The following is a 16,388-nucleotide window of genomic DNA, read 5'->3' on the forward strand; positions in this document are numbered from 1 at the left end:
AGGATAACCATGAAGTAGAGAACTAGGTTCAAGTCCTGCCTGTACCAGTAATAGGCGTGTGATTATGAACAAGTTATTTTCTTTTTTAAAAAAAATATTTTAATAGTTTTTATTTACCAGATATATGCATGGGTAATTACAACATTGACAACTGCCAAACCTTTTGTTCTCATTTTTCCCCTCTCCCCCCGCCCAGATGGCAGGTTGACCAATACATGTTATATATGTTAGAGTATAAATTAAATACAATATATGTATACATTGGACAAGTTATTTTCTAAGAATCTAAATCATAAACAAATCACTAAGTCCCATATGTGGGTAGAATTTCCATATAGAATTCCCCACATCCATGAAACCACAAGTACAGTGGTGATTAGCTCTTCAGCTCCTTACCATCACCACAAAAATAAGCAAATAAATGAATGAAATAAAAAAAAATTATATCATGATCACCTAGTGCCCTTTTTTCCAATTTTTTGTAACTAGGAGGTTTTGTTCTAAGGATAAATGACATGAAATATGTCCTTAGTGGGTAAAGGGAGATACAAACCAAGGGACACCAGTGCAAAGCTGCTCTTGGGGAGTGAAGAAGTAACAGATACATAAAGAACATTTATGAAATACAAGGTGGAGAAGAGCAGTTCAGACTGTGAAAATTTCACAACAGGCATTTATCATCATCACAAAGGGTGCCCTTTATAAATGTGAAAAGGTTCACAGGCAAAATCAAAAAGATTAATTAAGATGCTGAGAGTAAAATGACTTTTAAAGTTGGGAGGGAGTAGGGGAAGCTAGATGGTGCAAGAAATAGAGCACAGGTTCTGAAATCAGGAGGATCTGAGTTCAAATGTGCCCAGAGATACTTTATAGTTATTAGCTGTGTGATCCTGAACAAGTCACTTAAACTCAATTGCCTCACTAAAAAAAAATGTTGGGGGCGGGAAGTAAGGCAGAATCTAAGGAGTCAGGAAAGAATTAGGGAGATGTTAGGGAGAAGCCAAAGAGGGGCAAATAAACTCATGGCCAGTTGTGCCTAGGGGAGCAGCTACATGATGAGTGAGCAGCTGCTATTGAGAAGGTTGAGAGTGTCTCAGATATGCTAACAAGACAGTCTTAGGGATTCACTTACATTGTGGCAATGGAAACAAGGCAGGTTGATTAAAGTTCTGAATGGAGGCAGAAGGGACTGATTAAAGTTCTTCCACTTCAGAAGGATGCCACAAGTCTGAGGGACAGGGAATCCTGAGGGCAGGATCCCAGCCTGCCATCTTTTAACTAATTATTCTGCCAATTAGCTCTTATGTCTTCTAAATCTGGTACTCTGGGTCAAAAGTCTAGATGTTTTATCTCAGGTATAGATCTGACTACTAGAAATTTATATCCTAAGCACAGACAAGACCAAAAAGCAAAGAAAAGTATATCTTTGCTCATACAAGGGAATGCTGGAACAAATGCCTACCGTAACTGCTTATATTTTGTTCTTGAAGAGGGCCATGACATCTGGGGAGGGGGGTGCCATGACATGTAAGGGAACTGGATTTGATAAGGGAGGGCGGGGCAAGGTCACCTGCATCCCTTTCTCCTACAGAGCCATCTGGGTCCAGTGACCAGATATAGATCAGGACGACTGGAAATGGCCCTGGATGCAGTGGGAGACCTTGGGCTTTTTAAGTTGCATCAAGTCTAAGCCATAGAATTCAATAATGGGGTACAACTCCACCTCTGAGTCCTAGATTTCAGTACTCCTCAACTCTACCTCTAAGACCACTCCTCAGTTCTACTTCTAAGCTATAAAGTTATCACTTCAGTGACTTGAAACACCTGATCTTTCTATCTTTTCCCCATAAATTTATCATCTTATTTATAGTTCTTTGCTAAATTCTTTTGGAAGTTAGCCTGCTGTTAGCAGCATAATAAATCTTTGTCCCTAACTTGGAGACAAATTGAGTTTGCAAATTATTTCGCCATACTCATGACACTCACCTGGAGACACTAATATTGTTGGGGTGTCTTTCACCTCAACACTGGGACCTATTGTTGACCAATCAATGAGAACCAGTGATTTGGATTTAAGACATAATTCTTAAGAAAAAAAATCTAACCTATAAATCCTAAGATTTCTTGCGAGATTTCAGCAATCGAAATTTCTATTCCTTTGGGTAGAGTACATTCAGTTAAGGTTATGATGCCCTATGTGGACCAAGGAAGGGAGAGGAGAGGGAAGGGACAGGTTCCCAATGGGGCAGCTCCTACCACTCACTACTCTCTGTGAGTAGAGGGCAGATACTTTGGAGCCAAAAATGGAGAGAGACAAGAAAGGACTGGCAATATAAGGGGGAGGAAAAAGATAAATGGTGTCCAAGTATGGATGGAAAATAGAAATGTGGGGACCAGACATGCAAGAGGGCGGACTGACTGCAGCAAAGATCTCTCTCAAAGATAAAGGTTTCAGGCCAAGCCACTCCCTCCCATTTACCCCATTCCAGCAGCAGGACTAGAGGTTTCTCAACCTGTTGTTGTCCAGTCATGTCTGGCTCTTCATTTGGGGTTTTCTTGGCAAAGTTACTGGAGTGGTTGGCCATTTCCTTCTCCAACTCATTTTACAGATGGGGAAACTGAGTCAAACAGGGCAATGTGACTTGTCTAGGGTCACACAGCTGGTAAGTGAGTGAAGCCCAGATTTGAACTCAGATCTTTTGACTCCAAGTCTGGCACTCTATTCACTGTACCATCTAGTTTTGCGCTTGTGTGTGTGTGTGTGTGTGTGTGTGTGTGTGTGTGTAGGTAAATGTGTGTATAAATATATGTATATAAATATAGCTATGTACACATACATATATTTATACCATACATATTTATATTTTTACATAGCTTGATTTAACAAAGGATTTAACAAAGAACCAGGAACAAGAAGGTAAATTTATAGGAAAAGACAGAGAGATACAGTGCTTCATGCCACTGATATGCTAATTTTATGACTTATCTGAGGAGTGGTCTGGTCTGCACCTCACCATTTGTTTTTTTTTTTTTTTTTTTTTTTTTTTTTTTTATTTTATTTTATAATTACAACATTTTTTGACAGTACATATGCATGGGTAATTTTTTACAACATTATCCCTTGCACTTACTTCTATTCAGATTTTTTCCCTTCCTCCCCCAACCCCCTCCCCCAGATGGCAAGCAGTCTTATATATGTTAAATATATTACAGTATAATTTAGATACAATATATGTGTGTAGAACCGAATTTTTTGTTGCACAGGAAGAATTGGATTCAGAAGGTAAAAATAACAGTTTACATTCATTTCCCAGTGTTCCTTTTCTGGATGTAGCTGGTTCTGTCCATCATTAATCAATTGGAATTGGATTAGCTCTTCTCTATGTTGAAGAAATCCACTTCCATCAGCATACATCCTCGTACAGTATCATTGTTGAAGTGTATAATGATCTTCTGGTTCTGCTCGTTACACTCAGCATCAGTTGATGTAAGTCTCTCCAAGCCTCTCTGTATTTCTCCTGTTGGTCATTTCTTATAGAACAATAATATTCCATAACATTCATATACCATAGTTTACCCAACCATTCTCCAATTGATGGACATCCATTCATCTTCCAGCTTCTAGCCACTATGAAAAGGGCTGCCACAAACATTTTGGCACATACAGGACCCTTTCCCTTCTCTAGTAGTTCCTTGGGGTATAAGCCTAGTAGTAGTATGGCTGGGTCAAAAGGTATGCACATTTTGATAACTTTTTGGGCATAATTCCAGATTGCTCTCCAGAATGGTTGGATTCTTTCACAACTCCACCAACAATGCATCAGTGTCCCAGTTTTCCCACAGCCCCTCCAACATTCATCGTTATTTGTTCCTGTCATCTTAGCCAATCTGACAGGTGTGTAATGATACCTCAGAGTTGTCTTAATTTGCATTTCTCTGATCAATAGTGATTTGGAACACTCTTTCATATGAGTGGAAATAGTTTTAATTTCATCATCTGAAAATTGTCTGTTCATATCCTTTGACCATTTATCAATTGGAGAATGGCTTGACTTCTTATAAATTAAAGTCAATTCTCTGTATATTTTGGAGATGAGGCCTTTATCAGAACCTTTAACTGTAAAAATTTTTTCCCAATTTGTTACTTCCCTTCTAATCTTGTTTGCATTAGTTTTGTTTGTGCAGAAACTTTTTAATTTGGTGTAATCAAAATGTTCTATTTTGTGATCAATAATGGTCTCTAGTTCTCCTTTGGAAACAAACTCCTTCCTCCTCCACAAGTCTGAGAGGTAAACCATCCCATGTTCCTCCAATTTATTTATGATTTCGTTCTTTATGCCTAAATCTTGGACCCATTTTGATCTAATCTTAGTATGTGGTGTTAAATGTGGGTCCATGCCTAGTTTCTGCCATACTAATTTCCAGTTTTCCCAGCAGTTTTTGTCAAATAATGAATTCTTATCCCAAAATTTGGGATCTTTGGGTTTGTCAAAGATTAGATTGCTATTTTTATTCACTATCTTGTCCTGTGAACCTAACCTATGCCACTGATCAACTAGTCTATTTCTTAGCCAATACCAAATGGTTTTGGTGACTGTTGCTTTATAATATAGCTTTAAATCAGGTACACTTAGACCACCTTCCTCTGACTTTTTTTTCATTAGTTCCCTTGCAATTCTTGACCTTTTATTCTTCCATATGAATTTTGTTGTTATTTTTTCTAGGTCATTAAAATAGTTTCTTGGGAGTCTGATTGGTATAGCACTAAATAAATAGATTAGTTTGGGGAGTATTGTCATCTTTATTATATTCGCTCGGCCTATCCAAGAACATTGAATGTCTTTCCAGTTATTTAAATCTGACTTTATTTTTGTGGCAAGTGTTTTGTAATTTTGCTCATATAATTCCTGACTCTCCTTTGGTAGATATATTCCCAAATATTTGATACTATCGACTGTTATTTTGAATGGAATTTCTCTTTGTATCTCTTGCTGTTGGATTGTGTTGGTAATGTATAAAAATCCTGAGGATTTATGTGGATTTATTTTGTATCCTGCGACTTTGCTAAAATTCTGAATTATTTCTAATAGCTTTTTAGCAGAGTCTTTGGGGTTCTCTAAGTATACCATCATGTCATCTGCGAAAAGTGACAATTTGATTTCTTCATTTCCTACTCTAATTCCTTGGATCTCTTTCTCGGCTCTTATTGCCAAGGCTAGAGTTTCTAGTACTATATTGAATAGTAATGGTGATAGTGGGCAACCTTGTTTCACTCCTGATCTTACAGGGAAAGGTTCTAGTTTATCACCGTTACATATGATGTTTACTGAAGGTTTTAAATATATGCTCCTTATTATTTTAAGGAATAGTCCATTTATTCCTATACTCTCAAGCGTTTTTAGTAGGAATGGATGTTGGATTTTATCAAATGCCTTTTCTGCATCTATTGAGATGATCATATGGTTTTTATTAATTTGATTATTAATATGGTCAATTATACTAATAGTTTTCCTAATATTAAACCAGCCCTGCATTCCTGGTATAAATCCCACTTGGTCATAGTGTATTATCCTGGGGATGATTTTCTGAAGTCTATTTGCTAATATCTTATTTAAGATTTTAGCATCAATATTCATTAAGGAAATTGGTCTATAGTTTTCTTTCTCAGTTTTCGATCTACCTGGTTTAGGTATCAGTACCATGTCTGTGTCATAGAAGGAATTTGGTAGGACTCCTTCAATCCCTATTTTTTCAAATAGTTTACATAGCATTGGAGTTAGTTGTTCTTTAAATGTTTGGTAGAATTCACCTGTAAATCCATCTGGTCCTGGGGACTTTTTCTTAGGAAGTTGGTTAATAGCTTGGTCTATTTCTTTTTCTGAGATGGGACTATTTAGACTACTTACTTTTTCCTCTGTTAATCTGGGCAAGCTATATTTTTGAAGGTATTCTTCCATTTCATTTAAGTTATCGAATTTATCAGCATAAAGTTGAGCAAAGTAGCTCCTAACTATTGTTCTAATTTCCTCTTCATTAGTGGTGAGTTCACCCTTTTCATTTTCAAGACTATCAATTTGCTTTTTCTCTTTCCTTTTTTTAATCAGGTTTACTAAGGGTTTGTCTATTTTGTTGGTTTTTTCATAAAACCAACTCTTAGTTTTATTAATTAATTCAATAGTTTTTTTACTTTCAATTTTATTAATCTCACCTTTTATTTTTTGAATTTCAAGTTTTGTGTTTGTCTGGGGGTTTTTAATTTGTTCCTTTTCTAGCAATTTGAGTTGTAAGCCCAATTCGTTGGCCCTCTCTTTCTCTATTTTATGCAGGTAGGCCTGTAGAGATATAAAACTTCCCCTAATTACTGCTTTGGCTGTATCCCACACATTTTGGTATGATGTCTCATTATTGTCATTTTCTTGGGTGAAGTTATTAATTATGTCTATGATTTGCTGTTTTACCCAATCATTCTTTAGTATAAGATTATTTAGTTTCCAATTATTTTTTGGTCTATTTTCCCCTGGCTTTTTATTAAATGTTATTTTGATTGCATTATGGTCTGAAAAGGATGCATTTACTATTTCTGCCTTACTGCATTTGATTTTGAGGTTTTTATGCCCTAGTATATGATCAATTTTTGTATAGGTTCCATGAACCGCTGAGAAGAAAGTATATTCCTTTCTGTCTCCATTTAGCTTTCGCCAAAGATCTATCATATCAAACTTTTCTAGTATTCTATTTACCTCTTTGACTTCTTTCTTATTTATTTTGTGGTTTGATTTATCTAATTCTGATAGTGCAAGGTTGAGATCTCCCGCTATTATAGTTTTGCTATCTATTTCTTCTTGCAGCTCTCTTAATTTCTCTTTTAAGAATTTAGATGCTGCACCACTTGGTGCATACATGTTTAATATTGATACTGCTTCACTATTGATGCTTCCCTTTAGCAGGATATAATGCCCTTCCTTATCTCTTTTAATTAGATCAATTTTTGTTTTTGCTTGATCTGAGATGAGGATGGCTACTCCTGCTTTTTTGGTTTTGCCTGAAGCATAATAGATTCTGCTCCACCCTTTTACTTTTAGTTTGAATGTCTCATCCTGTTTCAGGTGTGTTTCCTGTAAACAACATATAGTAGGATTCTGACTTTTAATCCAGTCTGCTAACTGCTTCCTCTTTATGAGGCAGTTTGCCCCATTCACATTTATGGTTAGAAGGACTAATTCTATATTGCTTGCCATCCTATTAACCCCTGCTTATGCTTTTCCCCTTTCCTTCCCTTTTACCCTCCTATCCAGTATTAAACTGGTAAACACCACTTGCTTTTCACAGCCCTCCCTTTTTAGGATCCCTCCCCCACCTTAAAGATCCTCCCCTTATTTTACCCCTTTTCCTCGAAATTACTGTATTCCCTTCCCCTTAGCTTACTCCTTCCCTTTCACTTTTCAATGAAGTGGAAGAAGTTTCACCATAAATCGAATATGTCTATTGATACACGCTATGTTCATCTCCCTCCTTTCTTTCTCTCAGATATAATAGGTTACCTTTGCCTCTTCATGAGATGTAGTACCACCACTTTATACTTTTTTATGATATAATCTCCTTTCCACCTCTAGTTTCTAAGACAAATTGTACATATGTTCTTTACATATTTTTTTGACAGAAGTATAGTTCTCAAGATTTCTTTTTACCTTTTTTTAGAAGTCTCTTGAGTTCTGTATTTGAAGATCAAACCTCTTATGTAGGTCTGGTTTTTTCATCAAAAATAGATGGAATTCATTTATTTCGTTAAATGTCCATCTTCTTCCCTGGAAAACGATGCTCATTCTTGCTGGGTAAGTTATTCTTGGCTGCATACCAAGTTCCTTAGCCTTTCGGAATATCATGTTCCAGGCCCTGCGTTCTTTTAATGTGGATGCTGCTAGATCCTGTGTTATCCTTATTGTGGATCCTCCATATCTGAATTGTTTTTTTCTAGCAGCTTCCAATATCTTTTCCTTTGTCTGATGGTTCTTCAACTTGGCCACTATATTTCTTGGCGTTTTGATTTTAGGGTCCCTTTCAGTAGGTGATCGATGAATTTTCTCAATGTCTATTTTACCCTCTGTTTCCAAAACGTCTGGGCAGTTCTCTTTGATAATTTCCTCGAAAATGGTGTCCAAGCTCTTTTTTTCCTCCCATTTTTCAGGGAGTCCGATTATTCTCAAATTGTCTCTCCTGGATCTGTTTTCCAGGTCTGTTGTCTTTCTGGTAAGGTACTTGACAGTCTTTTCAATTGTTTCATTTCTCTGGTTTTGCTTGACTCCCTCTTGGTTTCTCCTTGAGTCATTCATTTCTACTTGTTCCAGTCTAATTTTCAATGATGTATTTTCTTCACTCACTTTTTTTATATCTCTTTGTAATTGTCCAATTGAGTTTTTATCTTCTATGGAATTTTTTTCCATTTTATCCATTTTATTTTTTAGAGAGCTGATTTCTTTTTCCAGCTCTCTAATCCTGTTTTCCTTGGAGTTGTTTACCTTTTCCAGCTCACTAATCTTGTTTCTCAATGATTTGATTTCTTTATCCATTCTGTCTTTGAATGCATGGGTTGACTTCTCCAGGCTCTCTTGCCAAGCTTCCCTTTCCTTTTCCCATTTCTCTTCCAGCTCTCTTGTGAGAGCCTTTTTGATTTCCTCTATGAGGTTCTTTTGTATTGAGGAGCAGCTTATATCCCTCCCAGGGGATACATCTGGGGACATTCTGTTCCTAGTCTCCTCAGCATTTGAAGTCTGCTCCCTCTCCACACAGAAGCTGTCAATGGTTAGAGCCCTTTTGAATTTTTTGTTCATTTTGTCAGAGTAGGAATCAAAGAAAACAAACTGACAAGAGAAACAATTGGTCTGTTTTGCGGGGGATAGGGCTGGATGTTATTAATGGGCTTCCTCTACAGACTGGGGGTAGGGCAGCAGAGAGCCACTAACAGAACAGCAAGGACTGTACTGAGTTTGCGCTCTGAGGCTCTGAGAACGCACCAAGTCAGTCCAAGTGGGGGTTGGGGGTGGCCAGGCTCTGAGAGACGCTGGCTTTCTGGGGTTTTAATCTTCCCCTCTGGTGTTTACACCCTCTCTGCTGCTCCTGGCTTGCTGCCAAGACGGAGCATCCACACTGGGGCAAAAGCCCTTTCACAGAAACGGCAGAGATCACACCCCTCCCCCTCCGGTCTGAGCTGTGTGAGCTGCCTGTCTTGCTCTGGCTGTCTGCCCTCAGTCTGCGCCCAGTCTGATTGACCCTCCCCCGAACAAACACAGACCTTTTCTGGCGACTTTCAAGGATGTCTTCTCTTGGTGATAATTTGTGGATTTCTTTCTGGGTCAAGCATTAAGTCAGAGGCTTGTCATGAAGTCTGCACCTCACCATTTGTCTCAGAAACCCTGTTATCACTAACCAATAGATTGTTATTTAGCAGTCAGCAATGTTTGTAGGACTAAAAGAAATATTCCTAAGACCAGGAGACGTTAGGATCATTGACAGACTGTTAGAACAATAGCACTCCTAAGGTCAGGGGGCCTGAAGAATACTGCTATATTTTTCCTAGAAGCTGCACCCCATCATTTATATCTATATCTATATCTATATCTATATCTATATCTATCTATCTATCTATCTATCTATCTATAAAGAGACAGAGAGAGAGAGAGAGAGACAGAGAAGAGAGAGAGAGAGAGAGAGAGAGAGAGAGAGAGAGAGAGAGAGAGAGAGAGAGAGAGAGAGAGAGAGAGAGAGAGAGAGAAAGCATTCATTAAGCACTTAAATGTGTGAGGCATTAAGTAATTAAATACAAGCAAATAGAACAATCTCTGCTTTCAGGGACAATTGAAAACAACTCTCCTAGATGGAAACCTAGGTGTCCTGTGGAAGTAAAGCTGGGCCAGAAGGGGTTAGAGTTCTGCTAGAAACAGCACTGGTTTAGGAATCAAAAGGCAGACTGAAGATTTAGAGCCGACTACAGACTCAGGATCGCTGGCCCCCGGTCTTCATTTTATAAAGGAGGAACTGAGATCCCATAGAAGTTACCTCAACAAGACCACGTGGCCCCACCTAGATAATGAAATGGAAGGACAAGAAGTGACCTTGAAGATCATCCCATCTCCCTGTGACCTTCTTCTGTGACTTTGAGGGAACCAAACTAGGATCTTTTCTCTCCCCTCATTTCTTCACCTATAAAATGAAGTACTTGGGGCAGGAAGGAATCTCAATTGTTTTCCTATATTGAAATGTTGCTCTGTAGGATTCCTGTTGGCCATTATTTGCTGCGGCCACAAGATGGCAGCCAGTGACTAGGAATGGGAAAGTACTATCTGCAGTATTGTAAGTCTCCCAAGGCTGGAAATAGCCATTAAAGTTTATAGTTGTTTCTATGGATACTTGTATTTCTAACTATATATTTTTTGTTTATAAATCACCCAAATTTCCCTCTTTATTTTCTAATTTCCTTTTACTGTTAGAGGGAGGGGAAGGAGCCACTCTAATAACTCTAATAAACACTCTAATAATAACAGAAGAAATTTTAGCCAGAGGTATCTCTTGACTCTGGAAAGGACAGCAATAGACTATCCTTTCCCCATGAAGGAAAGATGATAATTTCAACCTTGTTGAACAATTTGCTCTTATGGATAAATAAAAACGGTTCTGAGTATAGAGTACTGTGATGAGTAAACTAGAAGAAAGCTTGGTCATGAGTAGAGTGGAAAGAGCAGACTTTAGATTCAGAGGTCTGAGATTCAAATTTTACCCCTGAAAAAAATAGCTGACATTTGTATAGTGCCTTATGGGTTGCAAAGTACTTTGCAAATAATATTCTTACAACAACACAGTTAAGAAGGTGCTATTGTTATTCTCATTTTGCAGATAGGGAAACTGAGGCTGAGAGCACAGTCACATAGCTAGTAAGTTTTTGAGACTAGATTTGAACTCACTCAGGTCTTCCTTTCTCCAAATCTAGTGTTCTGTCCACTGCTGTAACTGTTTGCCTTTAAGAATGTAGGCAAATGACTGAATCTCCTGGCCAGTGGGAGCTCCATTTATAGCACATGCACAGGGTGCTCTAGGCTCTGGGCCCTGCTTCTAGATAGGTGTGATGATGTGTAATGAAAAACCCCATTAAATCCAGGGCCAGCACATCGACTCTGGATATGGGTCTTTGTTCTTTTCTTTTATTCTTTCATGTTTTTAGGTGAATGAATATTACAATTATGATCAAAGGTCAATATAGAAAATTACCAAAGGTCTGGGGAGCCTGAATCTTTGCCAGACTGATTTTTTCCAGTCTAGGATGACAGGATCAAGCCACACAGTGACCCAGTACAGAGAGAATGAAGCTCAGATGGCTCATAACTCATGGGCCTCTAATACAGGTAAGTATTGGGAATATAAAGACAAATAAAAATAGTATCTGATCTCAGGGAGCTTACATTCTAAGTCTTTTCTCTTCTCTTCTTCCAGGTTAACTCTCTTCCCCAACTTCTCACAGAACTTTGTAGTTAAGTGGCAAAATGGATAGAGCACTGAATCTGAAGTTAGGAGTTCAAATGAGGCCTCAGACACTTACTAGCTGTAGGATCTTGGACAAGTCATTTAACTCTGTTTACTTCAGTTTCCATATCTGTAAAATGAGCTGGAAGATAAATGGAAAACACTCCAGTGTCTTTGTTAAAAAAAAAAAAAAAAAAAAAAAAAAAAAAAAGACAACTCAGATGAGGTCATGAAAAGTTGGACATAACTGAATAGCAATAAAAAAGCATCTTTTGGAGTATAATTCTTATCCTGATGATATATATAGTCAAACCAACCCAAATAGATTAAACCTTCTTAAGGACAGAGATAGCTCATTATCCTCCAACCCCTAGCATTAAGTAAGAACTTAAGAAATGCTTATTAAATTCGTGTAATTGAATTTGTTGTATCCCACAACTATTTCTGGGGTTCCATTCGCACAAAAATACTCCCCAGCTGCCCTGGCTCTCCCTGAACACCAGATACCAGTTGCTGCTTGGTTTCCAGTGCCAAGTGACTCAGATTTCCTCCACTTTAACAGGCTAGAACAAGTCACAGAATACCAGAAATTTAGAATTGGAAAAGATCTCATCAGCCATCACTACAAGCTATATCTCAAATTGAATTCCCATGGTACAAAGTCCTGGAATTCCAAGGATCAACAGCTCTCTGCACTCAGTGTAAACATTTCATGTTTGCTTTCCTTTACTTAATTTCTTGGAGAAGCTAGTAGACTTCTAGGGGCAGAGTCAAAACTCAGGATTTTTAGAATAATAAAAGATATATTTTTTCCACTAAAGTCCTACTCCAAAGTCTCATCTTTTTATGTACTTGTTAACTTCCATGTAAGTAGTTTGAAGATCATGTTTGTTTTATTTCCTCTACTTTTGTCTGATGTGTCTAGTATGGTACCTGGTACATAGTGGACAATTGATTAATCTGTGATTTTTTTAATTGATTGATTAATCAAGGCATGGAGGCCATGCTGGGTCAAAGGTAATGGCCAGAATGCAATCTTTGGCCAGTGAACTAGTATGAAGACAGCGTAGTTGATGGCACTCATTGCAAGATCAATTTGGCTGCATCTTCAGCTTGGTTTCAAAACTGTTTTGGATGAGGGAAGATTTATACTAATGAAATCACAAATTATAGGAAAAGAGATTAATCCTGTGATTTCAATGGTATGGGGAACTTCTCATGAGGAAACTCCAGCTAATGGTACTAATCAATCTGCACCTTTCTGGCAATTTCTAGCCCTACTTATCTAGAGAAGAGGTATTAAATACAGGATATGATGCTTTTAAGACAAAAGGGAAATATTTAACAAAATAAAAATACGCTAGCATTTGGATAATGTTAATATGTAGTTTCTAGGTCAATGGCACCTTCAGTGATCTTTATGTAAAATTTAGTGATACTTCCCTCCTCCCCTATGCTCACACAAACCCTTCAATTTGGATTTGGCCCCATTGGTCTACATCTAAGTGAAACTTGAAAACCAAGACTTCCTTGCTTTAATCTGTGCAACACGGTCTCTCTATGATTTAGATTTGTAAGGACTTTAGAAGGTAATTAGTCCAATCCCTTCATTTTATAAGTGAGGAAATAGAAAAAATGAAGTTATTTACTGTAACTCCAAGGCCTAGCGCTGCCTTGGAAATTAGAAATAACGGTGAAAACTGAACGTTTTATATTTGTCCAAGAGATTTCAGAGACCTCCATTATTCAGGTGGGAGGGAAGGAGCTGGATTGGGAGTCAGACTGATTTGGGGACATGGCTGGATTTCCAGGACTCAGGGGGTAGAGTAAGCATTTGACATCCCCTTCCCTCCCCCCAGTGGATTGGTTGGGAGCAGGCAGCCCCGTGGACTGCCGTCGCAAAAGAAATCCTGATGTAGTGGACGGGATGTTGGATTAGGAGGCAAACGACACAGAAGTTCCAGTGTTGACTAACTGGAGTAGAAGTCATGGTTCTCGGTTCAAATCTTGCTTCTGACACACATATTACGCGTGTGCCCTTAGGCAGAAGGATCTCTAAGCGTCAGATCCTTTTCCTGCAAACTGAAGGCGTAGGACAGACGCTCTGGTTAGAGGCCCCTTCCCCGCTCTGGCTTTCCGCGATTCTTTGAATCCCACATATACTGAGTGCCAGTCAGGATGGCCCCTGTCCGGCTGCGGATAGCAGGGAGGCCTCGGATTGCCCCGAGAGGTCGGGGTTTGCTCTATCCTGTGGGCAAGGGCAAAGCCACGCGTGAGGGCTGGTGGTACTTGGGGCCGGGTACGTTAGACGGGAGGTCCGCCAGACCAGGGCTTCTTTTTTTTTTTTTTTTTTTTTTTTTTTACGTCTCACCGCCCCTCCCCTCCGAAAGTGAAACCTTTTCCTTCAATTCCCGAAGATCCGCCCACTCCCCACCCCCAACCTGTCTCTGTGGACAAGCCGCAGGTGGTCGGCCCTGCGTGGCCCGGGACCATGGTAATGCTGAAGGGAATCCCCGAGCTGCTCTCCCCCGAGCTGCTCTTCGCCCTGGCGAAGATGGGGCACGGAGATGAGATTGGTAAGAACCCCGAAGTCGGACCTCTGTGTGGGGGACGGATAGCCGGGGCGCGCTCCCGGGGTCCCCTCCAGCGATGAAGTGTTCACTTCTCAGTCCCTGACATTCACCCCCACATTCTGCCACCCCCTCCTCTCCTCTGCGCGGTCCTTCGGGACCTCCCCTCCCCCTAGATCTCTGGACAGCTCAGGTGGACTCTAGGACAGGAAGTCAGGTGACTGGGCCCTAGGCTTCCTTCTGCCTGCGAGCAAAGCAGCCTCGGGCTATCTGAATCTCAGTTGGATTCCCCCCAAAAGAGAAAGCTTTGGGGTTCCGGCCCTCTAAGGAGTTCTCTGAGGACCTCGGATTTTCCTCCTCTCTACATTTCCTTCTATTCTCCAAGAAAAGAACCCAAGCCGGTATAAATACATCAATTCGCATTATTTGAAAGCCCACATTCATAAAAACTTCTTGGCAAAGATTCCTTTGAAGAGTGAGCTTTCCTAGGCCATCTTAGGCAAGATTTGATATGAGAGAGAGAGAGAAGAGAGAGAGAGAGAGAGAGAGAGAGAGAGAGAGAGAGAGAGAGAGAGAGAGAGAGAGAGAGAGAGAGAGAGAGAGAGAGAGAGAGAGAGAGAGAGAGAGAGAACAAGATGCTAATGTTCATAACCAGCCCTCTGGACTTTCTAGGGTTACCTCAGCTCTATGTGATAAAGTAGATAGAGGGACATTTTCACTTCTTCTGATGTTTAATTGTGTGGCTGATCAACCCCTGGGAGATCTAGTTGACTGTTAAGATGGAAAAAAAAATAAACAAACAAATAAACAAACAAACAAATAAATAAATAAATAAATGAAAATTGACTATTGCAAGTCAATTTTTTTCAACATTTTAAAACTGACTGCTATATTGACTCCCTATCCCCCTTAAAAAAAAAAATTCATTCTTCTATGTTTGGGGAAGTGTTTTTGCAAACTCCCCTTGCCAAAGTGTCCTTGTAGCAAGACCTGGAGGTAAGAGCACTGGCCAGGAGCTACATTGCAATCCCAGTTCTGTCACTACCACACCCTGTGACTTTGGGCATTGGCTCATTACACTTATTAGCATCAGTTTGTGCTCTAATAAATGGGTACAGTAATTTCAATGACCCTTGCATTTCCAGCATTATTCAGTCTAGATGAACCATTTATATTGATGTATCAGTTTTTCTTCCCCATTTGTGGGAGGAGAACATAAACTCTTAGATAGTGGGGACTGTTTTATTTTTGTCTTTGTATTTCCAAAGTCTAGTGTCTGGCTAGGGGAAAAAATTGCTTTTTGAATTGAACAATAGTAATGATCTTCTCTTTTACATGTTATTGGGGTTTTTTTGTACAATCTGTGGCTAAATCTTTCTTCTTTTGACGTCCCCAAAAATTTAGCTCCCAAGACACATCGAATTTAGTTTGGCCAAAACAGATTTAATTATCTTCCCCCCAAAAAATTCACCCTTTTCCAAACTCCCCTGTTGCTATGGAGGGTACCACCATCCTTCCATTTACCCAATTTGACCACTTTGGTGAGTCATTCTAACTCTTTGCCAGTATTCAATTGGTTGTCAAATCTTATTTCTGTTTCCAGTCTCTTGTATATGTCATCTCCTCTCCTCTCATACAATAACTAGTTCAGGCCCTTATTAATTTTTGCCTGCTAGGAAATGTCAGTTGTTCTTGATTCCTCAAATCTCTCCCCACTTCACTTTGATGGAATCTTAGCTGCTGCCCCAGCCCCAGTAATCCTTTCACTTTCCCTCTCATAGACCTCATCAGAACAAAAAGATCTTTTACCTTTTCCATGCATATATTAATCTAATCGTTGGGCCTTTTCTGAGATGGTCCAAAATATGCAAAATTTCCTCAAATCATTTAATTTTCCTGTTCAGCTCAATTCTCAGTTTTTCATTTTTCTTTACTTTTCCTTCTCTTTTTAAACTCTCACCTGACTCTGCTGGGATTGCTCCTATCCCTTAAAGAAGAGGCCCCTGAGGTATTCCAAGTAAAAGCCCTTGCTTGATTTGGAGATGTTTTGAGCCTGAATCCTTTCAGAAACAACACCTTGACCTACACTCTGGTACCCCAACAAGTCAATCCTCCATTCATCTTCCAAAGTGTTAATTTTCAGTCTCACGATTGATTATGGAACCCACCTCCATACATCCCTTCCATAAACTCTAATGGCAAACCTCCGAGAGCTTTCAAAGCTCTTCCTTTCCAGGTCCTTCCTTCCTTCTTTCATTCCTTCCTAATCTTCTTCCATATTACTTTTGCAATAAGCTCTATGAGTCA

At 39.2% G+C, this 16,388-nt stretch overlaps 1 protein-coding gene across 1 annotated transcript in view; it reads left to right on the top strand.

The window, feature by feature from the left end:
* The first annotated feature begins 13,929 nt into the window (after positions 1-13,929).
* Positions 13,930-16,388, top strand: part of FUOM (fucose mutarotase) — a 40,175-nt gene continuing 37,716 nt past the window's right edge. Inside the window, exon 1 of the mRNA XM_074296289.1 lies at positions 13,930-14,087. Within this exon, the coding sequence (XP_074152390.1) occupies positions 14,003-14,087 (85 nt within the window). The 5' untranslated portion in view covers positions 13,930-14,002. The remainder of the gene's footprint in view (positions 14,088-16,388) is intronic.

Source organism: Sminthopsis crassicaudata, chromosome 2, assembly GCF_048593235.1.
Source record: "Sminthopsis crassicaudata isolate SCR6 chromosome 2, ASM4859323v1, whole genome shotgun sequence".
Lineage (NCBI taxonomy): Eukaryota > Metazoa > Chordata > Mammalia > Dasyuromorphia > Dasyuridae > Sminthopsis > Sminthopsis crassicaudata.